The sequence below is a fragment of the Podarcis liolepis genome (assembly GCF_965112155.1).
Source record: "Podarcis liolepis genome assembly, chromosome: 5".
NCBI classification, from domain to species: domain Eukaryota; kingdom Metazoa; phylum Chordata; class Lepidosauria; order Squamata; family Lacertidae; genus Podarcis; species Podarcis liolepis.
In genome coordinates, this window is record NC_139556.1 from 26,347,447 (window position 1) to 26,372,505 (window position 25,059).

At 39.3% G+C, this 25,059-nt stretch overlaps 1 protein-coding gene across 6 annotated transcripts in view; it reads right to left on the reverse strand.

Moving 5' to 3' along the window:
• Positions 1-812: 812 nt before the first annotated feature.
• SHLD2 (shieldin complex subunit 2) overlaps positions 813-25,059 on the reverse strand; it is a 30,902-nt gene continuing 6,655 nt past the window's right edge. For 4 of the 6 annotated variants that reach the window (XM_083502512.1, XM_083502511.1, XM_083502510.1 and 1 more), the window contains 9 exons: positions 24,332-24,432; positions 14,295-16,457; positions 13,174-13,281; positions 11,350-11,544; positions 10,493-10,627; positions 8,307-8,513; positions 7,558-7,792; positions 2,879-2,994; positions 813-1,219 (listed from right to left, as the gene is read on the reverse strand). In XM_083502512.1, coding sequence (XP_083358638.1) covers positions 1,047-1,219; positions 2,879-2,994; positions 7,558-7,792; positions 8,307-8,513; positions 10,493-10,627; positions 11,350-11,544; positions 13,174-13,281; positions 14,295-15,732 — 2,607 coding nt within the window. In that variant the 5' untranslated portion in view covers positions 15,733-16,457; positions 24,332-24,432 and the 3' untranslated portion in view covers positions 813-1,046. The remainder of the gene's footprint in view (positions 1,220-2,878; positions 2,995-7,557; positions 7,793-8,306; positions 8,514-10,492; positions 10,628-11,349; positions 11,545-13,173; positions 13,282-14,294; positions 16,458-24,331; positions 24,433-25,059) is intronic. The other 2 variants (XM_083502514.1, XM_083502513.1) reach the window with 1 other exon arrangement.

Here is a 25,059-nt window from a genome sequence, read left to right on the forward strand (position 1 = left end):
GAGTTTTGAAAGCTGCCTCATGATGGATAGGAAGAATCCAATCAGAGACGTTTAAAGGAAAGTCCTTGTATATTCAGGGAAGCCACTCAGATGGCAAAAATTGCACGCCAAGTGGTTAACGGCAGCCAAGTAATTGCTTCTGATTGTGGTGATAAAGCTTCTCAGAATCTCGCTCTGCATTTTTCCTCAAGTTACAACACACACTCAAGGGAGTCATGAGACAGAGCCATTCAGTGTGTGAGAAAAAGTCTCTACCTTAGCCCATGCTGACTTCTTGTTGCTTCAGTTGTGGGCATTTGTTCTCATGTGACTGAAATGTTGGTGGGCCACTACAAACCATCCAAAGTTCACAACAACTAGAGGTTCAAGGATACACTGGGGAGAGGAAATGATTGTAAAAGCAATTTAAGGCTCACTGGGGAGAGGAAATGATTGTTAAAGCAATTTAAGGCTGTAGTTTAGACATTGATCCCCCTGCCCCACAAAGAACAAGCCTAATAAACAGAACAGCTTTTGTGGTGATGGTAGCGGCATGTGTTCATTAGATTTCTATTAAATGAAATATAATTTAAATTGTTTTCTTTCTTTCTCTGAATGTCACTATAGAAACAAGTGTTTGCTCTGGAACACGTCTGCAATTCTGTAGTGACATTTAACTTCAATCCAGGAAATGAGAGATTTCTGGTATGAATGCAGAAGTGTTAGTCAACAGTTTTATTTGATTTGTTAAAAAATAGCTGAAGTCACAATCTGCAAGTCCATGAAAGGCTCTTCAGAGGAATAAAGAAAGATCAGACTCTGAAGTACACATCTACTTTCAAAAGTGAATTTTATTATAAATATCACTCTACAATGGTAAAAAATGGTAAGAAAATTGGGGTTCATATGGAAGGGTGGAGTAGGGAAAAGTAGTTTCTTAGGTAAGACATTTAAAATGTTGACTGGATGTTTTCAAAATACCCCAATAATTAATCTTGCTTCTAGAAGAAAAATAATGGCAAGAGCAATATTAGTCACAAAAGCTAGTTTCATTTCAGTATATAGATTCAGAGATCAAGATGAAAATCCAGCAAATTGAAAGTCTTCTCCAAAGGGTAGCTATTTTCATCCAGTACAAAATGGCTCCTGATTTCCAAAATATAGGATGCTTGTGTGTCTGTGAGCAGCGAATGACACAGATCTGCTACTATCATGCCGTATGTGGTCTCTAAAGAAGGCGCTGCAAGAAACAATGAATGGTTCAAACATTTTATTATCACACGACTCCTTTCCAGTTTACACTCAAGATAAGCTATTCTCCCTGGACAAGCCTCCTCATACAAGAACAGGAAAAATAGGCCCTAACAGGGCTCCCCAATAATCTTTCCTTTAGAACAATATGAAGCATTTTGTGACTTTCAGTAAAGCAGGGTAATCCATTCACAACTATCTAAAATTTAAAAATATAAGTGCTCAAAAAGAGTGAAGCCTGCTACTGACATTGGATTCTTGGTCAATACAGTGGCACCTCAGGGTACATACGCTTCAGGTTACATACGCTTCAAGTTACAGACTTCGCTAACCCAGAAATACTGCTTCAGGTTAAGAACTTTGCTTCAGGATAAGAACAGAAATCGTGCTCCGGCGGCGTGGCGGCAGCAGGAGGCCCCATTAGCTAAAGTGGTGCTTCAGGTTAAGAACAGTTTCAGGTTAAGAACGGACTTCCGGAACGAATTAAGTACTTAACCCGAGGTACGACTGTACTGAGGAAACCCCATGACTGTACAAGGGGGCACAGTGGATGTCTGCAGAATACTCACAGAAGCACCACCCCTCTCTCCTGTGGTTCTCTAAAGTAGAAGGGGTGATATACTGTTCAATGGTATTCAGAAGATGCAAAACAGTAGTTAATAATTCACTTAGCGAAGTCATCTACAGCCTGGTTAACACATAGCATCAAACCATTGCTTGGACTATGGTTTGGTGCTTGTGAGTGCTTTACTCCTTCCTCATTTGTGACCACACCTCAAGGCCAAAGCTGGTTTGTGTGCTTTTGTTATAAAAGCAAGCCAAAGTAAAACAAGATAGCAGGGGTGCAAAGGGGCAAAAGGCAAATGTTGTTTTATACCATTTTTCTCATGCTAGAGCCAATATCTGCCTGCCAAGATATTGTGAAAAGCAAAGGAGAGAGGCCTGAGACAGGGATAAAGCACAAGATAAGGGCTCTAAGATTGTCAGGCTGCAATATATTTAGAAAACGGAGTAACATTCCCATTGGCCCAGTTTACCCTCCCAGACCACATAACCCTCAACTTACCTATCCATGATACCTATGTTTGCATGTTGCAACAAGCCAGGCTGGTTTGTTTTCCCACACACATGGCAGAGCCAGGAGCAGCAAACTACGGTTTAATGGAGCATGCAAACCAGGCCTCTGCCCCCAGGGTGGAAAAAGTTCCCAGAACAGTTGGTATGTCTCTGTCGGAGAAACACCTGAATAAACCTCTCCCAGTTTAAGTTTAATGAGGATTTTTTTTTAAAGGACTGGCATTAGGGAGAACTCCCACTTCACATAAGTAGAAGTTGAATAGCCGCAAACATTTGACCACTAAGTTTTGTCTGCTTTTTTTATTCAGTTACACAAATACAGTGGTACCTCAGGTTAAGTACTTAATTCGTTCCGGAGGTCCGTTCTTAACCTGAAACTGTTCTTAACCTGAAGCACCACTTTAGCTAATGGGGCCTCCTGCTGCCGCCAGAGCACAATTTCTGTTCTCATCCTGAAGCAAAGTTCTTAACCCGAGGTACTATTTCTGGGTTAGAGGAGTCTGTAACCTGAAGCGCATGTAACCTGAAGCATATGTAACACGAGGTACCACTGCAATTCCTAGTGTATTACCTATAGCCTTGTTCAGCCACTCTGCTGGAATATTGAGGAACATTTTCTCCATTAGTTCTGACGCCACTTGAACGGACACATCACATTTCCCATCCTCTACAGTCATCAGTGCAGGTCTAAAGGAGGAAACAGGAAAAGTGCTATCAGTACTAAGTCAAGTCAAGTCAATGTTTATTACGGAAACAGCCAGCATATTAAACCAGTTTTTATGCATAATTCTCTACATAAACAAAAAAAAATATCAATATAGGGTTTAACAATCAATATACCAATTAAGCGTATTTAAAATGCGTGTCCTGTCAGTGCTTGTGTTTAATGGCTTAATTTTTCATTAAACCTGAGGATAAGATAATTAAGAGTATTATCACATTCAGTCGCATACTGTTATCCATGACAAGTTGATTTAATGACATTATCTTGATTTAATGACTCGGTAAGGTACCTTGATTGAACAAGCAGGCAAAATTTGCTTCTACACAATATGCTAGTGTATTGTTTCAGTAGCCTTTCCTTGTATTTTAAAGTGGTAATATGTTTATAAGACACTTTAGAAGCTGAATACTTACAGCCAGAGTGACTGCAACACTCTATTCGGATATTCCAGACATGAGCAAGAGGGGAAACTATGATTAAGTGAAGAATTTCTAATTCCTTCTAGATCTCATGTACTTGAATATCAGGTATTTGGGCATTTTAAATAATAAAATACATATTAAGAAGAACAGTGTTTAATTTCTAAAAAGAAAAGCCTGTTCAAAAGGTTGCCACAAAATTATATGTTCATATTTTCAAGCCCTTGTAATTCCAGATGAACAAGGATCCGTAAGAAGAAGCTCAACTACATTGTTGCTTAGAGAGAAGATCTCTATATTGGAAGAATCTTTGGGGAAATGTAATCAATACCTTTGTTCTTTTGACTCAGCCTCTTGTATAGGGAGGGGAATACATATATCTGGTTATTCTGAGGTATTATAAGTTAACCACAATAAAATACAGTTTGGGGGGCTTATCGATTGCAACTCCCTTGCTCTAGAGCAGGCTTCCTCAACCTCGGCCTTCCAGATGTTTTGAGACTACAATTCCCATCATCCCTGACCACCAGTCCTGCTAGCTAGGGATCATGGGAGTTGTAGGCCAAAAACATCTGGAGGGCCAAGGTTGAGGAAGCCTGCTCTTGAGAATTCCCCAACCACACAGTTGAGCGCTTATTGGGGGCTACAGGGGGGAGAGGTTACGGTGCAGTTATACTGTTAGTTTTTTAAGCTGTATTTAAATGAAACAGTTTAACTGTAGTGCAGTTAAAATCTTGAAAATGTCAAAGGACAGGCATCTGAAACGTGCTATGAATCTTGTTCTCTACCCTATAACTGAAAACTGAAATGATGATCTTGGAGACCATCCAATGTCAAAGAGGGCTGTGCCTAAAGACAACATCTTATAATTTCCCAAAGAAAATAGTACCACTCATTTATGAAGCTCTATACTTATGAACAGGGACACGGGTGGCGCTGTGGGTAAAAGCCTCAGCGCCTAGGGCTTGCCAATCGAAAGGTCGGCAGTTCGAATCCCCGCGGCGGGGTGCGCTCCCGTTGCTCGGTCCCAGCGCCTGCCAACCTAGCAGTTCGAAAGCACCCCCAGGTGCAAGTAGATAAATAGGGACCGCTTACTGGCGGGAAGGTAAACGGCGTTTCCGTGTGCTGCGCTGGCTCGCCAGATGCAGCTTTGTCACGCTGGCCACGTGACCCGGAAGTGTCTCCGGACAGCGCTGGCCCCCAGCCTCTTGAGTGAGATGGCCGCACAACCCTAGAGTCTGTCAAGACTGGCCCGTACGGGCAGGAGTACCTTTATACTTATGAACACCTCCATTTGTTGTTCAAATCCACAAAGGCAGAGTCGGGGGGGGGGGAGAAGTAGAGCAATAAGACTAAGCTTTTTAAAATAAATAAAAAATACATGTTTGCAGCTGACCCTTCAAAACAGGTCATGTGATTCAGAATAAATTCAAGGGGGGAAAGTATACTCAAGCATATCTAACTTTTGGCTTCTTGAGTCAAGGACGTTCTCAGCTTTGAAGTTCCAAACACTTGACTAATGGTGGTGCTTAATCAGTTCGCTCTCTGTATGCAAGCAATTAAGGTGAACCAAATCGGTTGGCAGCTGAGCAGCTATTTCAGTCCCCCACTAATACTTTTAATCAACTACAAATAAATTGCAATTTCAAAGAGAAGCAGGTTGAGATGCTTAATTTCGAAATATACTAAATAATTAACACAGGACACTGGCTTCTAACTACAGCATTATCAGTTCCTGATAAGGTCACTGGGAAAGATTTCACCAAACGTCATGCTCTTATAAAGTCAAAACCACTACAGGAAATTAAAGGCTTGTAGATGTAACTATTGGGATGCAGGTGGCGCTGCAGATTAAACCACAGAGTCTAGGACTTGCCGATCAGAAGGTCGGCTATTCAAATCCCTGAAATGGGGTGAGCTCCCACTGCTCGATCCCTGCTCCTGCCAACCTAGCAGTTTGAAAGCATGTTAAAGTGCAAGTAGATAAATAGGTACCGCTCCGGCGGGAAGGTAAATGGCGTTTCCATGCGCTGCTCTGGTTCGCCAGAAGTGGCTTAGTCATGCTGGCCACATGACCCAGAAGTTGTACGCCGGCTCCCTCAGCCAATAAAGCATGATGAGCGCCGCAACCCCAGAGTCGGTCACGACTGGACCTTATGGTCAGGGGTCCCTTTAACTTTAGATGTCATTATTATTTGGTTTTACTACAACAATCAGATTTTAACTATTATAATATGTTAAATTCCATTTTTGGGAGGAGGGAGGCGGAAGGCAGGATGTAAATTCACATACCCACACCTGAAATAGAAACTTGACATTAATATACATAAAGGGAGAGAAAGAGAGATGCAAGGCACACTTTCACATTCTTAACTGCCCGCCATGCCATTATTTTCAATCCTTGCTGCAGAGTTAAAAATAAGCTGTAGAAACCCAAGGAGCAATTAAGTGGACCAGGAAAGAGAAATGTCACGTTAATTTAATTGTTGCATGCAGTTCCTTAAACCAGACAAGAATCCATAATCATAAATGCAAATCAGATCCAGTATTTGCCTTTCAACAAATCTAATAGGCAAAAGAAATATTGGTAGGTGATAAATTCATTTAAGAAACCCTTTCAAATAGGATTTTCACAATAGGATTTCTATACATCTCTTGCAGACAAGTACAAAATTATGTTGTACAAAATTTGGTGTATAAGACTATGGACAAACCTGCCATTTGCCTCTCTCTACAGTAAATTGTCTCCATGTGAATGCTAACTGCAGAGTTGCTACAAAGCCCTTAACATTTCTGAAAGAGACCACCTCAAACATCAGCTATTGCTATATATAATAAAGTCAGATGCATCTGTGGATTTTGTGGGGCGGGGGTTTCCCACCTGCATAAACTATCCACTACTGCCACCTAGTGTTTGTTGTCAGGTTTCTCTTCCCACAGAAGTTGCTGAATTATTTCAGCAAGGTAATTGGCTTCTTAAAACATGATGCTGTTTCTAGTTTTTAATGAATTGCTGCTCCAACAGTTTTCCAGGGGTCTCTGTGTTACACTGGTACCCATAAACCTTTTGGACTTCAGCCTCAAGCTCTGTCAGCAACTTTTATTACCATGGGAATCACCAAAACAGATAGATAAAAATAGAGATTTCTATCCAATGAAATCATCCTGTTTGTATATCCTGTTTCTGCCTGTGCAATGGAACTTCCCCACTCCTCCCCCTGCATGTATACCAAAGCTGTTCTTGGGGGTTCCCTTCGGAAGAGAGGAGTGGAAGGGGAAGTTCTGTTGCACAAGCTGAAGTCCTTGTGTGACTGGGATGGACTTTGGCTGATACAACCCAAAGATCACACTTTGTAATGAAGTAATAGTAATTTATACAAAGATATGCATTAACACTTAGTTCTGTAACACTGACCAAACACAGTTTCTGTTAGACTGAGGTGTTTTTATCCTGTTGCACCACAACATTGTTTGCTTGGTATATGGAAGGACATAAAAACTAAACTAATACTTTAAATGGGAACTTGATGGTCTTTCGGGTTTGTACACCATAAACACGTTCAATATTTAAATGGTGTAAACAACGCTTATATTAAAAGGTTGAATTTATAACCTGGCCTGCTAATCTCGTAATTCCCAGAAAGGGGTGTGAGACACTTGGCTCCTCCACAAGGTGCCCATTGCTATGGGCTGCAACAGGATAGGGATGCCAAGGCACACAGCTGTACATTTGCCCTTCCGTAGGATTTGTCTTCATCTACCAGAAGAATCTACTTACCCTTCAACCCTCTGTGAAAAACTCACACAAAGTATCAGTTTTTCTACTACCCATTCATACCAAAGCAGTAAGAGTAGGGTGACAGAAAACCACAAGCCTAGTGAATGTAATTGACTCAATCTGACCCTGGGAGCATTTCACCAGACTGGACTGATTCCCTTTAAAACAATGTTATGGATAGAATGTAGAAGTATAAATAAAACATATCCCCTTTTACAATAATACTCCTGCGGGCCAGATTCATATGTTAACATGGCAGCTACCGTAAAGTCATTCTCATTCACTCTCACACATTCATTCATATATTCATTATATACACACTTTTTTACCTGTAGAATATCTTCACTTTATTAGAGGGTAAGCAGCTAACACACTGTCTGTAGATCTTGTTATCATCTATCTGTAGTTCAAGTCCACATTTTGCACAGCCCGCATAGGTGATCTGAGTAAGAGAAGCAAATATCTGCTGCAGTGAAGTTTTATAATCAAAGACAAGTTGTCCATGTGGAGAAGAGGCAACAGCAAACTTCAACTCTGAGATGCAGGCTTTCACTTGGATCATTCCTACGGAAACATAAAGGAGTTGTTTAGTCTCTTCTGCTGCCAAGAAAACAGGTAAATCATTATTGCCAACTGAATAATGGTAGCTACTTGAACTATCATGTAAACTAATTTTAATCTTATTCTAATCTTAATCTTAGTCTACAGTAAACCCCACTGAGTTCAATTGGATTGTTTTTAAGGTGTGTTAGATTGCAGCCTAAACAGCTCTTCTTCACTGAACCAAATTAGACCAACAAGGACACAGGGAGTGACACTTGGAGTTCTCTTTTCCTAATGGTCCATATACTTCTTGAAAGAGCATTAAACATATTTCCCTTTGGGTTGGCATTCAATCACCAGGACTGCACAGATGTGGGACAACTCTAATTTAATTAGATACTTGGCATTGTGTGCTCCTTTTTAATTTTTAATTGCTGTCATTTGCCCTCTCAAAGCTCTTCAGTACAATTTAATAAAGGAGCAAGAGAATCCCACTCCCTTAAAAAGAGGGAAGAAAAAAGAATGAAAATCTCACCAGAACATTTCCCCTCCAGAAGTGCAGCAAGAGTAGTTATACCCATCAGTGATCTGACATCCTTCTGAAACTTCTCTTTGAACTCAATAGCTCTTCTATCATCATCGAAGAGGCACTCCAAAGATGTCCATGGTGTTGTATGCAATTCGAGTTCACCAGAGATAGGACTGTGTTTTACAAATAGGTATTTGAATTCCCATATGTGGTCTAAGAAGAAAAGAATAACCCCACTTAGAATTTTAGATTCTAATTCCTTGTTCATAGCCACAGAAAACTTTGGATGGAATAGTGCACTTTCAGAGATGATGAAAAAGAGGAATACCTTCAATGCTGTGTGCAAAAAATAAATAGATAGCATTTTGAGTGTTTACAAACCAGATAAATTTGCCTAGTTTACACAAACATCTTGCTTGGGAGATGCTATGAGTGGTGGAGGAAGTCACATCAGGACCAACCCATCCTACTCACCAAATGCATCTGTCCCATGTATGAATGTAAAGCAGGGGTGGAGAAGCTGTGGCCCTCCAGATGCTGCTAGACCCTAACTTGCATCAGTCCCAGCCAGCACGGCCAATGACAGGGATGCTAGGAGCTGTAGTCAAGCAACATCTGGAGGGCCACAGGTTCCTCAGCCAATGAAAGTTTGCACAGGGCCAATGCCTTTAGAATCCAAATCACATAGACCAGGGGTCAGCAAACTTTTTCAGCAGGGGGCCGGACTATATTTTGAAAATAATAATAATGAACGAATTCCTATGCCCCACAAATAACCCAGAGATGCATTTTAAATAAAAGCATTCATTCTACTCATGTAAAAACATGCTGATTCCCGGACCGTCCACGGGCTGGATTTAAAAGGTGATAGGGCCGGTTCTGGGCTTTAGTTTGCCTACCCATCACCATAGCTTTTCCCTTTTCTTGAGAAGAATCCTATTCGGAATAAGGGAATTTCCCTTAAAAAAAGGAAAAAGTTGACAGCTATGACAATGACATAGACACACAACATATGGTCAATTCCCACACAGGTCACGTATTGCATGGTTTGGGCTTGCTCCTATTGGATGAATATTTCATTACAATCAAGCTGAGAGAAGGCAACCGCTAAAGGTCTCCTAGTGTACTCATAGCTGGGAAGAGATTTCAATTTCCTGGCTTACAGATCATGACCAAAACTGCTGCCCAACATCTCTTTACAATCCTTGCAACAAAAGATAGTGGTATTTCAATTTCAATACATATGAACACTTCTTTATATTCAGAATAAATGTTACTGTATCTTCTGAGGAACGTGCTCAAGATTACACTCTCACATACTTAATATATTTATAATGAAATAATGGCTTGTAAATACTTTGATTTCCAACAGAAATGACCTCTGTATGCTGATCTATTTTCCTATGCTCAGTAGTACTATGAATGACCACCACATGCTGCTCTATGGTGAGTTAGTCATAATGCTCAGTTGTCATGACCTACAGCCCTGGTTGGCATGAAGTAAACTCCTGATCCTGGTAGTCTTGATAGGAACATTTAGGATTTTTCAACAGAGATAGATATTTGGACAGTTAAGAACACAAGTCTTATCTTACCTTCCAGATATAGTCCTTTAATGATTAAACACAAATTGTTTGAAATTTCAAATTACTCACAAAACTAACTGTAGACTAAATTGCAAGGTTGAATGACAAAGAAGGGCACAATGCTAGATTTCTTTGCCTTAATTTAACAAAGCAGAGCTTGAAATAAATGCTATAAAAAGCAGTCAGCTACCTGCAGTTGTTTAAAGAGCAGAAATCTTAATATTTTTGCACAGGGACACACAAGATGACCCTGCAATATACATGGACATATATCACATAACGATAGGCAGTTTGCTAGTTCTAACGTAAGTCAAGACTACTGTGTGAATTTGTGTTGCTTAACACAAAAGCCTTAACTAGCTAGTAACTATTTGGAAACAAACTGAAACAGTTGCAAAAGTGATTGATATTGCTATTTCAGAAGTAAGAAATCAGCCATATATTTAACAGGCATTTGTATTATACAGTATGAGATAGCCATTTCAAACAAAAAGGAGATTAGGGTAAAATGATAACATACTGTTTGCTCCCTTCTGTTGCCCTATGTCAATGGATTACACAAAGAATTCCACAAATATTGCATTAAACCAAGTAGTGACTTTTTACCTCTTTTCCTTTGAAGCTGAGGACAGTGAGCCGATAGAGCCCCCCATAACACCAAGCCATAATGCTGGTCCTTCATCTGTTCCACTGTTAAAATAATTTTTCTTTTTGTTTCTCCTTTGTAACTGTATGTAGATTCTAAAGATAAAATATTGCAAACACAAACATGATTTATATAGAAGTTGAGGGGGGAGTAGTTGAGGGTGCTGATGTTAAGTCAAGCAGAATTTTGACACCTAAAATTATATGCAAGAGGGGAAAACTAACAATTCAGCTGAACGTGCACCAGGTGAAACCTGGTTAACTACACCATATTAAACAATCATATTTTCAGAAACTATTATGAACCACAATTAGGAAATGGTACAAGTTAATGGTTGATCAACATTTCCTGAAAATCTTTTCCCAAACATTGAGTGACCTGGCCCCATCAAATATATTGTATTTATATGCTGTTTTAGACTACAAGACAATGAACTACTTTTGGTTTTGACCTTCCCCCTTTGAACAGCAGATCTCCATGCCAGAGCACAAACTATATACTTTGAAAGTCCCCTTGGTTTTGAAAAGGGATTACCATGTGGAACATGAAGGGATGTTTTTTAAAAACAAGTCTTTGGGCACATAGAATAAGCCATATAGTACTCTGCATCCTGGACATAAAAGCTTCCTTTCAAATATTTGCATTAACATGCTTAGTGGCTGTTTTCTCTCAGACAGGTAAGTCGGAGGGAGGTATCTTTTCAAGGTCTACTCTTAGGTTTTTTAAATCTGTAGCTAGGGAACTGCCATGTCCACCTTATTCTTTTCAATCTTAAGATACAGCCCCAGTGAAATATAGGATTAAAAAGTCAACTCACCTGATAGCACAGTGATGTTGATAATTTTCACTATTGTGTGCACCAATCTATCTGGTTTGAGCTGATCTAGTTGAATATGTTGTATATTGTTCAAAGTCTGGGTCTGCCTTTGGGGGAGAGCTTGAAGATAGGCTTGCTTGGAAGAAACATATGCCAGCAAATCCTGGAGAATATTAACATCCACTATATGCGAGACTAGAAAAGAACATATATAAAAAATTTAAAATATCTCTAATTTTTGGGCAGCAGGGCTGTATGTTTCACCTATGGTAATCCCAGACCAAAATATCACTTGCAAGCATAACTAGCAATGTTCTTAACTTAATTCAGAAATAATAATTTAAAAATTATGTACTACTTAATGCCAAAATAAGCTTCTAAGCAGTTAGAAATAAATGTAAAAGATATATATTCAATGCAAATACAATCTCAGAAGTGATAGTTAACTAAGTTTTACTCAGGGTAAGCCCATTGAAATTAATAGACCTTAGTCATGTTCGTGAATTTCAGCGGCTCTACTGAGTAAAACTTAGTTTAATACCACTCAGAAGGCACTCATAAAGGCACAATTTGTACATCAGGGTAAAACATAGTTTTGTTCCTCTCCACTAACCAGTGGGAGCAACAATCCATGTTGTTGTATCCAAGCTTATACCATAGCTTGTTTCATCCAAACAAACCTTGATTAGTAAACCAAACACAAACCTTGATAACACCATGGCTTGTTTGCTGTGGAACAAATCATGATTCTCCAGGGATCATGGTTTGCTGCTACTGCTGGCTAGAGGAAAGGAATGAAAGAGCCTTCTGCACATCTGCCATGTGGTTTACCATGATGTGTGAATGCTGTCACTGTGATTCATGTGTTTAAAAAAGGCATCATTTATCTGATGAGTATGGTGTGTTTATTCAGGATTTTTTTTTATCACATTGGCCCTGTTCAATTTCTTTCTACGAGAGCATCCTCAGCTCTTCTCAGCAGCAGACAGAAATTGATGCTCAATCATATCACCTGCACCCATGCCTTCCCTGAACCTAATGTCTGAACATAGATTGAAATTCAGGTTGATATTGGGATACAGAAGTATTATTGGGGACAGCACGATAGGGAAGAAAGTAAGTGGACAAGCGTATAACATGCACATTTCATGTAGAAAAATGTTTGATTGAGCCATAGGTATGCCACACACATTCTAGTGCTCCTCGTGCATTAAATATTTGGATTAAATTTGTCTGAAGGGTATGAACTTTAGTAAAAGAAGTGATATTGTCAGGGAACTGCCATCAGAACAGGGGCAGGAAACAGAGGGGCAGTTGTGTTACAGGGAGCCTCCGAAAATCTTGCGAAGCAGTTCCTCTTCCGGTGATGAGGAAAGCCCCACCTCCAGTGGGGAAGAGGTGAAAGGACCAGAGGATGCTGGTGGGAGCCTCAGTACCGCTCCTGGCCAAGCCGGCCAGGAAGGAAGCATGCCCCTTCCGTCACCCACCCTGCGCAGAAATCTAAAGTGCAAAGAAGGAAGGAAATGGCTGGGCGTAATGAGACTTTTATGTTGGGGGAGGTCCAGGAAACAAGCACTCCCGGATTCTGCTAGCGATTGAGGTAGACATGAACTTGTGGCTCTGCACTGTAAATAGTTTGTACTAAAATAAAACCTGTAAAAGACAGGTCTGAGTCCTGCCTAGTTACTCACGAGCAACCACCACTGCCATCTGACAGATATTATGCAACCATTTCAAGAAAGTTTGGGAAATACTAGATTTAAATTATTAAGGAAATCATGAATTGGGACAAGAATTCACTGTATGCAAAGTATTAAAGCTCACATTTGTTTTGATTAATAGTCGAGCAGCTTCCAAGATTCAGTAACCGACTAGTGAACGTTGACTGCAGCAATATTTCCCCATTCCAGCGATTTTCATTTATAATCAGATCTGCAATGAAGAGAAGACACCTCAGTCCAGGTCTCCGGGGGACGGACGATGACACAGACATATCCCACTTCAAATCTACAAACTGGACTAGCCCCTGTTCAAAAACTGAAAGCCACCACCAAGTTGTTCAAGCTTTGCATGACTTTTTATATATTTAGTCTGTCTGAATTGGGCAAAGATATGGGAATATTAAAAGTCCAGCTTTGAATCCAAATTTTGGCTTCAAAACGCATTGTGGAGAACCCTTCACAACTGCCAGTTTCTGTTAGGGCGGCAGTAAATACAGTTCTGATGGGAAAAAAGAATGATTTTTCAAAGTTGAGTCTTTGGAGATAGCATAAGAGTTTTGCCAAGACTCCAATCCATGTTTTTATGAATTGAGCCACCAACTGTTTTCTTTCTCCTCCATCATTGTGGCAAACACTGATCAGCACTTGATCTCCCAACAAAAATCAGAAACTCACTTCAAACCCTGACTTTGGAGGGCAAACACTAAATGCTTTTCAATTCCAGTGCAACAGCAAATCATGCTTATCGTTAAGCTGCAAACTGACAGTGATGCCACATGTGAGAGGAGAAGTGAGTGCAAAGGTTGTTTCTGATCATCCAAACTGAACAGATGCATGTTGAGAAAAGAAAAATCCCTTATTTAATTGTGCTCCAATTCAGTTGCTGCCTTGAATTGAGGCAGTATTAAAAACAAATGCGGGGAACGGAGGGAAATAGATTATGCATTGTCATGATATTGTTTGATAGAGGTTTCTTGGATGTTCCTAATAGCTAGGAAGCATTAATTGTAGGGTGGGGCTGGAGAGCAACTCCTCTACCACATCTCTATAGCTGTAGTGTAATTTTTATAAATGTGCTTACAATAGGGAATGTGTTTCAGGAGACACTTAACATTGTACCCAAGACTCAGCAAAAAGGCATATACCATCGACCAGTTCACTATCTAAAATACTTCCTATGGAAATTGTCATAAATGAACTGATAAGTGCCATTTTAACCCTCACCTGTGAATAGTATGATATCGCCAGGAAACATTGTAAGTGACCAAAATGCTGCTGCTCTCCACAATGCAATCTTTCGTTGTACTTCAGACTGATCAAAAACTACGACTGTGGCTAGGGGGACTCTTGAGGACAATTTAGATCCTGGCTTTGTTTGTATTTCTTTAATATGGCAAGGATGTAGAACTGTGACCAAGACGGTGTACTTCTGACCTTTGCATAAACAGTCTTTAAGCAGGGATGGGTGTTTCAAAACTTTCTTAAACCCTGAAATTCTTAGTTGCTCTATTTGTGGAACTGCACAAACTGGAGAACAAATCAATTTGGCTTTCTTTGATTGCTGTTGGTCTCCAAGTGTAATGTAAGTTGCCGGTGAAATATCTTCAGATGTTTGAGATCTTTTAGTAGAGTGGCTGACTTGAGAACACAATATTCCTTTCTTCCACGGTTCAATATAATGTACCTCTTTTTTAGGTTTATCATCAGATGAACACAAATGGTCTGTAGGCATATCAGCATTTTCTTGGAAGCTATTTTCTCTCAAATACGAGTTGCTTTTCATGGTACTATCAAAGTCAAACAGTTCAAGAGAGCTATCTGTATCAGTGATATTTGCACACAAACCACCATTTTCATTTAACTGAATATGCAGTTCTGTGGATGCTTCATCTTCCCTACAAAGTCCATCCAATTCTGCTCCACTCGCCTTTGTAGATTTGCTTTGTGTTTCATTTTGTCCTACAGCATGCCGTCCTGAAAGCAGAGCAACTTGGCTTGAAGTCAGAATACTAAGGAATTCAGTGTCTGTTGAAACTGGAAGATTTGAACACACATTTAGTGGTTTTCCAGTCTTTGATTGTTTCATTACTTGTGGGAAACATCCCTCCAAGTATTGATTCAAGAGCTGGTAATGAGCACACGGAACATCTGATGGTTTCTCATCCTGTCCTATAGACTCCAGACCTCTGCTAAACTTTTCGGTACTAGAAGCCAAGGGAGGAATAGTAAGGTTATGCATCTTACTGGTACCTTCTTCAGCATCTTCAGATTGCTTGCTTGGTTCACCTGTTTTTATATATGTGAGAAGCTGCTGATATGGAAGGTGCTTAGCTTCATTGCTGAGTAATTTTACTCTTCCAGCACCAGCTCCACAGTCTGTCAAAATAACATCAGTCAGCCCATATTCTTTCCCACCATCTGGGGGGAAGTGATCTTTGGACTGAGCAGTCAATTCTGTATCATTCAGTGTCCGATGATCTACATGTTCAAGAAACATACATTTTCTAGTACAAAGTTTAAAAGTGTCCTTAGGTAATGAAAAATAGAGTTTCTGCCATTTTTCAGCAGTAGATGCTGAAAACCTCTCTTCTTTAGAAGTCTTTAATGAGGCTGGGAGGCTAGGTGCACCAAAGAAAATATGAATTTGAGGTGCTGCAGACATGCTGTTCTTTCAGCTTTTTGATTATGAAGAAAATTTTAATATAATAGTTCATTTAACACACAGTGCTTAAAATGTGACTTATAATCACTCTTCATTTTTCAAACAATTCATTAAAGGTTAGCAATATTAATATTTCATACACATTACCCAAATAAAAAATTCCATCCTACTGATTTTGGAAGTTGGCTAAGTATCCCTAATAAAACATTACAAACTGAGGTGTATCATATAACTGAAAGACTTAATAATGGTAGTTTGTGTTTTAAAGAGCCCAGAACACTATGGTGTCCAACAGCCAGTTCTACCCATGTGACTTTTATGGGATGTTCCTTATTAATTTTGGTCCCTAGCGAAGAGTCACAGTGAAGCTGGGAAACATGCTTCAACAGCATCAGACTTCTTAAGGGATACAGTACAATTGTCTCTAAAACTTAGCTGTGTTTGTTAACTTTTAGTTAAATATCCAGGTTTATTAAAATGCATGAAGACAAGATGACAACATCACCAATGAAATTTTTCAGTCATATTTCTATGCTGAAATATTATGATTTTCATATTATTCAAATCTGGATGTTCACTGCTACTTGGCACTTTGGACATCAGCTTCTGCTCACATCTGGCATTTTATTTTTTTTAAGTGATGGCGAAACATGCACAATCATGAATGCTTCCACTTGAAATCAGGAGCCCAAGATCTCCAATACGTATTCCAGATTTTTGATCTTCTGTAAAATATTTTTAAAAAACAAGCACAACGCTCAATAAAATTCTTAAGCATTTATTACTTAACACATAAAACAATTATTTATATTCTATTTTCCTTCTTAAAGAGGAACTCAGAGTAGGTTACAATAAGAAACATTTGCCTCTCATTTTATCAGAAAATATTTAATCCATATTCTTAGTTGCCTATCAGAGGTCACCAAATCCTTAGAAAACTATGAGTAGACTCTACATTGTAGCACGACTGTATGAGGCATATATATATATACAGACATTTTATAATTAATCCAGTTCTGGAGCAATATTAAACATACCCTAACATATTTATTTATTTACTGTCTGCCCTAGTATGGACAAGTGTTTTATTTCAAGTGGAATCTAAAACTGAGATTCCTTTTTTATGAATTTTTTTTTTATTAGATTTCAATTACAGTCCAATAATAGCCTCATTATAATAATACCAATTTATAACCCAGGATCAAAGCCAAAAATCAGCCAAAGCAGTTCAGTTTAGGAAGAATCAGAACAAAGGGACACACCAAAAGTGAAAGAGGAATGTGAGATGCAGTGGGCAGGATCAATTGGGAATGGGTACTTTAGGAACAAAGTACAGTGGTGCCCCGCAAGACGAATGCCTCGCAAGACAAAAAACTCGCTAGACGAAAGGTTTTTCCGTTCGCGATTTGCCTCGCAAGACGAATTTCCCCTATGGGCTTGCTTCGCAAGACGAAAACGTCTCGTGACTTTTTTTCTTTGACTAAAAACAAAGACATGTTTTGTTTATAAAGTTAATTTATTTTCCCTTAAATTTTTGAACTGCTCTTTACAGTATGTGTGACTTTAAAGAGCAGTTAATAAACTGTTGTTGTACCAAATTTGGCTTTGTTTGGACTTTTTTTGACCATAGGAATGCATTAATTGATTTTCAATGCATTCCTATGGGATTTCGTGCTTCGCAAGACGAAAAATTCGCTAGACAACAAAAATTGCGGAACGAATTAATTTCGTCTTGCGGGGCACCACTGTATTTATTGTCGCTTCATGGATCTTGTGGATCTTGTGGATGAGCAACTGTTCCAAGTTCAACAGCACAGTGGGTTGATCACATCCAGCGGAAACAATAACCCAGTATTTATAAGTAATTTATAAAGAGAATATAATGGCAGGGATGAAGTAGACAGAAGGTAAAAAAGGAGAAATTGAGAACACTGTTCAGTGTTGCCTAATCCAAGGCTAAGGTTTTCATAACATCTGTAGGATTTAAATAGGTCTGGTAAAAGAAAAAGATCAGCCAAGGTCATCATGAACCACAAACTCTGAGAAAGATGCAATACTGCTGGAAACAGCAGTGCCAAAGTAGAGATTAAAGGTCATGCAGTGTTTGACAAAAGTAATGATGAAACTTTAGGCACTGGCCTACTATCAACAGGATGGAGTTTGCTATCTCTGAGTTGTAGAGTTCAAAAGTGACAGAGGAATGGCAAGAGTAAATAATTTGTTTAGGTCAACCCCACAGAGCATAGGTTTGAGACCACTTGCCCCATTTGTTCATTAGTATATTACATTTAACTTACTTTTGTTATAATTTTATCCAGCCCTTCTTCCCATAGGGCAGTGTACACATAGGTAAAAAAAAAAAATCAATCCATTTAAACATTTAAAACCAATAGCCATATAGAAGTAATATCAGTACAAGAGTTTAAATATACAATGAATTACGGTTGGAAGGGATCCCAAGTGTCTATCTATCCAAATGCCTGCAATGCAGGAATTGCAACTACATCATACATGACAGATAGCCATCCAACCTCTGCTTTGTCTTACCCATAAAGAGAAAGTAAAATATACAAGTGGGAACTGCAACAAAATGTTGCAGTGTGTAGTACTACTATTCAGCGTTCTAGTCATCCAACAATGTCTCCTTTTGGGATTCCCCATTCAATTCCTCATCCAACTTTACAATTGTATGATTCTATGATCTCCTCTTGCTTTTGGCCTCCCAGACAACATACATGTAGCCTCCTATGGCTGCTGGGTGGCAGAGGGGGGTTGTTCCTAAAGCTTTCCCCTACAAACCTAGGGGTTCCTCTAAACATGCTGATACCTTCTTCTCAGTGGCACCATTTAGATTACATAGCCATCATAACTCAGTACCTGAGAATACTATTAGTATATATAGCACTTCAATTCTTTGCTCATTCCTCCTACCTTGAAGAACTTCCTGAAAGTAGGAAACAAAATACTACAAAAAATTTGAGATAGAGCCTCTAGAGCAGTAAAAACTCTGGAGAAGCTGTATTGTGCTTGATTCTGGGAGAAAAGCATTTTCCCCACATAGTAGGGTTATCACTATATTGAGGCACTACTTCAAGCATACTAACAAAAACAGGAGGAGCTGTACTACACACAGAGAGATATATACAGTACTAAGCTACTTTCTGTAAACAGCAGGGAATGTTTCCCACTAAATTAGGTTCCTGCAAAGGTCAATTCAGAAATAGAAGATCACCTAAGTAAAGAAAGCACTCCATGCTTGACCTGACAAAATCATTATAATCTCAGATTTCATTAAAACACACTGGTTTAATTTAATTTTTGATTTAATTTTTTAAAAAACAAACCTTTTCAATGGAGGAACAGGAAAGGGGGAGAAAGAACAACACTGGTTTCACTCAGCATTCCTAGAGGTTGATACCACAGATGGGAACAACCTTCTTCAATGGCAGCACTCCAAATCACTGCTGACAGATGTTCATTCAGACTGCAATCTCTGAATATGAAGGCCAAGATTGTGGGGCTCTCTCTCACATTAGCTACCTGGGCTGAGGTTCATGCAATTCTTGCTATGTAGAAGCAGGCTACAAAAAATTCACCCACTCCCAAGCCATGTCTACTTTAAATGAGATTTTGTATAATCAGAGGGGAACTTTACATTATTTATAGCTTTGCATCTTCTACACAAAGACTGTAGCTAAATCTATACAATAATAAAAAGAAAAACTGTTGCTTTGGAATTAAATGTTTACAATCTGGGGATACAATCTTGCATCTAATGCTATGCTTTTAAACTAGGTGACCACAGCAGAACTAAGTGTGTACAGTGGTACCTTGGTTCTCAAACTTAATCTGTTCTGGGAGTCCGTTCAACTCCCAAAATCATTCGAAAACCAAGGTGCGGCTTCTAATTGGCTGCAGGAGTTTCTTGCACTCAAGCGGAAGCCGGGTTGGACATTTAGCTTCCGAAAAACATTTGCAGACCAGAACACTTACTTCCGGGTTTGCGGCATTCGGGAGCTGATTTGTTCAACAATTAAGCCGTTCAAGAAGCAAGGTACCACCGTATACCTGAATCCAAATAACTGGATTCATCCAAGAGACTGTTGGATTGTTGGACTGTTGATCCACCTGAGCATCTTGCCCCAAAGATGATAAATTTGAAACTGCACTATAATTGCCTAGATTAGAAGGAACAATAGTTGGTTTTTGTTCAGACCTGCAAGTACTCACTCTTTCAGATTAGCACGAACAGTTGAGTTTAGAAGTAACATTAAACCACAAGACATAATAAACCATAGTTAATTTAAAACAGGAAACAATGCTTGAACTTGTGGCCATGCAGGAGGAAGAAAGAGAAGGGAGGTGCGTATGAGCTTGAGGCTCACAGAGGCTCATTCCCATAATGCTAAGCAATGCTTTGTGTTTCATCTCATGGAGGCTTATGAGGCATTCATTGACCCTTGTTATAAAATCAGAAAGGACAAGTGTCAAGCAGGCACATCATGGCACAGACCCAGTCAAGCACCTTGCCCACACCCTCAGCTGAAATCAGCCGATATCCATCGAATCACCTGCAACAAGCACAGCCTAAGCTGCCTTTTGGTATAAACCCCAATATATAGCCAAGCCAGAAACAATGCAAGTTACTTTATCTCAAAAATGCGTTTTTATGACAGAAATTATTTATGCAGCAATCCTAAAATTATTTGCTCAAATGCTTGTAAAGCCTTAAACACATTTCACCTTTCATTTGCTTTTAATATCTAATACACAGAAGAATATGGGAGAACAATTTTAAAATTATGGAAGAAGAGAATGCTACAGTAAGGCTGTTAATAAATGTCAATTGCCCTGCATTTCTCTAGTGACATATGGCAATCAGTTTTTTATATTACATTTAGATGCTGTACTAAAGTAAAAAAGAGAGATAAAACCTGCAACTGACATATACTGGTTAGAACTAAAAGGCACATTTCCATTACCTTTGTTAATTATTACACCATTTCTTAATCTGTTCCACTATAAGTGGCCAATAGAACATTAGCTTTTTATCTCTGTGGTGGTCAGAGTCTTACTGATGGGTCAATGATCTCTTAAAATGTGACTAACTGCATCAGCAAGTTTGAGCTTTGCTACGAGCTGCAACTGATTGTTGTAACGGCTCTTACTACACAATTAGAAGCCATGAAAGAAATAAAGGGCTTGCACAAGCAACATAATAAGATAGAAAGTCTTTTGACACAAAACACTGCTATACCATTTCTCTCTCTCTCTCTCTCTCTCTCTCTCTCACACACACACACACACACACACACACACGAGAATCTGTGTGGGGTTCTATTTTGTCTAGCAAATTATCTTTCATCACTTCAAAGACCAAATTAGAGAACAATGTTATAGTTACTTCTTAGCAAAACAATTATCAGCCTAATTCTATGCAGAGTTAGGCTAAACTTAGGGAGGCCTAACTGGCTGTTAGAGGTTACTTATATAACACTTACTGTTGTACACAGAAGAACAGCTAGAATGAAAATGTAGTATGAGCACAACTCACATGTTTAAAATCACAATTTGAGGACAAGAGAAACTACTCAAGGCGTTATTTAAATTTGCATTCCGGGGGGGAAAGCAAGTGAGGTGGAAAGAGGACACGTGATTCAGTCTCCAAAATGATTGATTTCTCCTAACCTGTTTCTACTCCCAGCCAAACAACAGTCCCACCACATGTGCCAGTAAGTGCCAATATCCTGGCAGTCCCTCCAGCACATGAGGAAGGAGCTCAATGACATATGAGCCATCCAATTTGCTGTCAGGTACCATTAACATGCTAATACCTCCCTCACATTTGCCAACATAGATTGATGTTTGTCTTGTACCACAAGGTCATCCAATCCTGCTCTTCAAGGGTCAACTGCAATTCTGTTTCCACCATATAGTTATGCCATATATATACACTTTTATTCCTGGGCATCAATCATGGGTGTGATTAGGTGCCTTGCAAGTAGTAGCGAAGATATGGACAACCCGGGCTTTCCAATATAAAGGCAGAAATTGAAAACCTTGGGCATTCCAGTTCATGGCTGAAAATTATTGCAGGTGTTCTCAGATCAGGGGATACCAACCTTTTCAGCCACTGACATTTTTGGACCCATCGGCACATTTGCAAACTGGAGAAACTATCATGGGCATCACAAACACACCATAACCTGTCTCTCACTCCCCTCACCTGAAATAAGACTACACAACCCAAATTTATAATTACCCCTTTGAAATCATATGTTATTACAACAGTTTCTGCTTTAGTTTCCTGCAAAGGTATATTAGTGACTCACAGGAAACTGGTCAGGAAGAAACAGTTTTGCATTTCCAAGAATTCAGTGATGTGGAACACTTGATCTAAAATGTGAATAGACATCTTTGGTACAATCAGAAATATTTACGGTTATACAATGTCAAGTGCTCTTGGTTAAAGTGTAATGCATAGTCAACTTACGCAATGGAAGTGCTTTCTACTCAAGATAGATTTGGGACAGAGTTGTGCCCAGATGTGTTTTGGGAACAAACAATGGATAAGGATTACAGCATTTTGAATGTCAAGCCGGTTGCTGTACTTGGGGTCATAAAATATTTTGCTCTAACAAAAAATTATTTTCAAATTTTAAGAGATGTTACATCTTTTTATTTCCTATGCAGCATGTGTGAACACATCACATAAACATCCATATCTGTATGTACTGCTAAGCTTATGTGCACAGGCTCCTCCCTTGGGAAGCATTTACTGCTTAGTGGCACCAGTTTTTTTATGGGGCCAGCTACATACAAATAAATTGCTTGTAGAGCAAAATACACTGGCTCCAACACCACTATCTAGAGAACAGAGTGGACCCCAAGAATACAGTATGAGGCTAAATGTTCCCTGAGGCAAGTACAGTGGTATCTCGGGTTAAGAACTTAATTTGTTCCGAAGGTCCGTTCTTAACCTGAAACTGTTCTTAACCTGAGGTACCACTTTGGCTAATAGGGACTCCCGCTGCTGCCGTTGCACCACCACCGTGCAATTTATGTTCTCATCCTGAAGCAAAGTTCTTAACCTGAGGTACTGTTTCTGGGTTAGCAGAGTCTGTAACCTGAAGCGTCTGTAACCTGAAGCATCTGTATCCCAAGGTACCACTGTACTTTCTTGACAGATTTTGTAACACTGTAATCTGCATTTACTTGCTTAGTTTTTCTTTTTGCTGAATTCCAAATGTGGGTGGAAAGTCTCACTAGCTATTGACCTCTGAGATCTTCTTCAAATGAACAGGTGTTTTGTTTCAGTCTTTCTGTAACAACTTACTTATGAAAAAATCCATGCAGAATGTAATTGAGCTTCCCCTAGAATGGTAGCTTAAAGTACTCACTCGCATTTAAATGTGAGGCAAATCTATGGAATACAAGGAATAAAGTTGGAATTGTCTGCATTAATAGTTCTGAACAATATTTTAAAAGTTAGCTTGATATGTAGCTAATTTTCTACAATTTTAATTGACAATAAGCTTCATTGAACAGGATGGCTCACTTTAAAGTGAATACAGGCAACTCCCAATTTACATAGGGGTTACTTTCCAGGACACCATACATTTAAGTGAAATCACATATATTTGAAACACCATTGAAAAAGCCTGCAAACACCCCATTCTGCCCACACCCGTTTTTGTGATGTTTTTGGGTCACTTCTGGGTTATGCAATGTGCATATGAGGAGCTGCACACATATTGAACATGCTTAAAGGTGAAGTTGCCTGTATGTAGGGACAGCATATTTATTTACTTGATTATAGCCTGATTTTCCTCACAGGATGGACCCAAAGTAAGTTACAACTTCATAGAAGAACTCAAAAGTAAATCTATAACCAAATTTACCATGTTATCTGAAGTGTATCTGAAGAAGTGTGCATGCACACGAAAGCTCATACCAAGAACTAACTTAGTTGGTCTTTAAGGTGCTACTGGAAGGAATTTTTTTATTTTGACTATGGCAGACCAACACGGCTACCTATCTGTAACCAAAATTACCATAAAATTAATATTTATATACTGTTTTGAAAATATTTTCTAACCCCTCCCCACAAACCCCCTGATGTTAGTTTTCCTAAAACGATTCCGATTGAACCAACTGAGTCTTGTGAGCCAGATTCACAACTGAAGTGTCAGAAGAGGTTCTGAGGCTCACAGCCAGTCATCAGCTTGACTTCTGATACTGATGCCATAAGGAGTAAGACCTCAACAAAAGGTGTGAAGCAGGCATTCCCATTTATATTTCAATCTCTATATCTAATTCTAGCCAAGGGTTTGATTGCTTCCAGACAACCTGTTTATTGAGGGTTCATTTTGATGTTTGCCAGGTTAGACAATGCTGTGCCAAGCAAACACTATTCTACACGTTCCTGTACATTTTCCTGTCATCTTCCTTATTGCCGCTGATATTCTTGGAAGTAGGTTTGCTGCACAAGTCCTCCAAATCAGCTTTAATGGTGAAACCTGAATTTGCCAGCATGTGATTTAATCCTACCCACAATCTTGTGACAGTCTTGAAACATTCTTCCCCCCCCCCGACTCACCTCACAGAAAGTTGAACACAATTCAGTAGTCACTGCAGCTTAACTCAGATTGTGAATTGACAGGATCATACTGTTAAACCTTTTTCAAAAAGGCATTTTCACTGTAAACAAAAAATAAAGAACTTGGTTATCTACTTGCTTGTTATCGGCATGTGAATGTTAGCAGTTTCAACAAAATGTTCTCTGTTTATATAAACAGTTCTGCTAATTGTTCATTTTAAATAGGAAAGAAACCAGTCTGCCACTACTGACTTTGGGCTGTTTCTAGCTCAAATGCCACTTATCTGTAAGACATTTGGCATCAGCAAGAGCAATGTTGATTTCTAGAGCTGTTTAACTTTAAGGAAAAAAGAATATATTATGTAGCCCTTCTCAGAGACATTTCTTACCATTCAAGTATTTCATGCTTTGGGTGACCCCTCATCTATGACACAACTGTGAAAATTAGCACTGTTATTTTCCAAGATGTAAAAGACCAGAACTACTTTTTAAAAGAGAGTCAGCTATCATAACGCTTTAAGTTCTTCATTGGGTGGGCAGGTGGATGGGACAAATGCATACTTAAGGCAGGCAGATTGAATATTCAGTGTAGGCTGAGGGAACCATGTGCATGTCAGTACCTGGCAGCCCTGCTGACCTGGAGGCCTGTGAGTTTCCTCAGGCCTGGGAAGGGGAGCAAAACACCAGCTGGGGATGAAATATGTTAAGTTACTCAAAAGCCAGAGAGA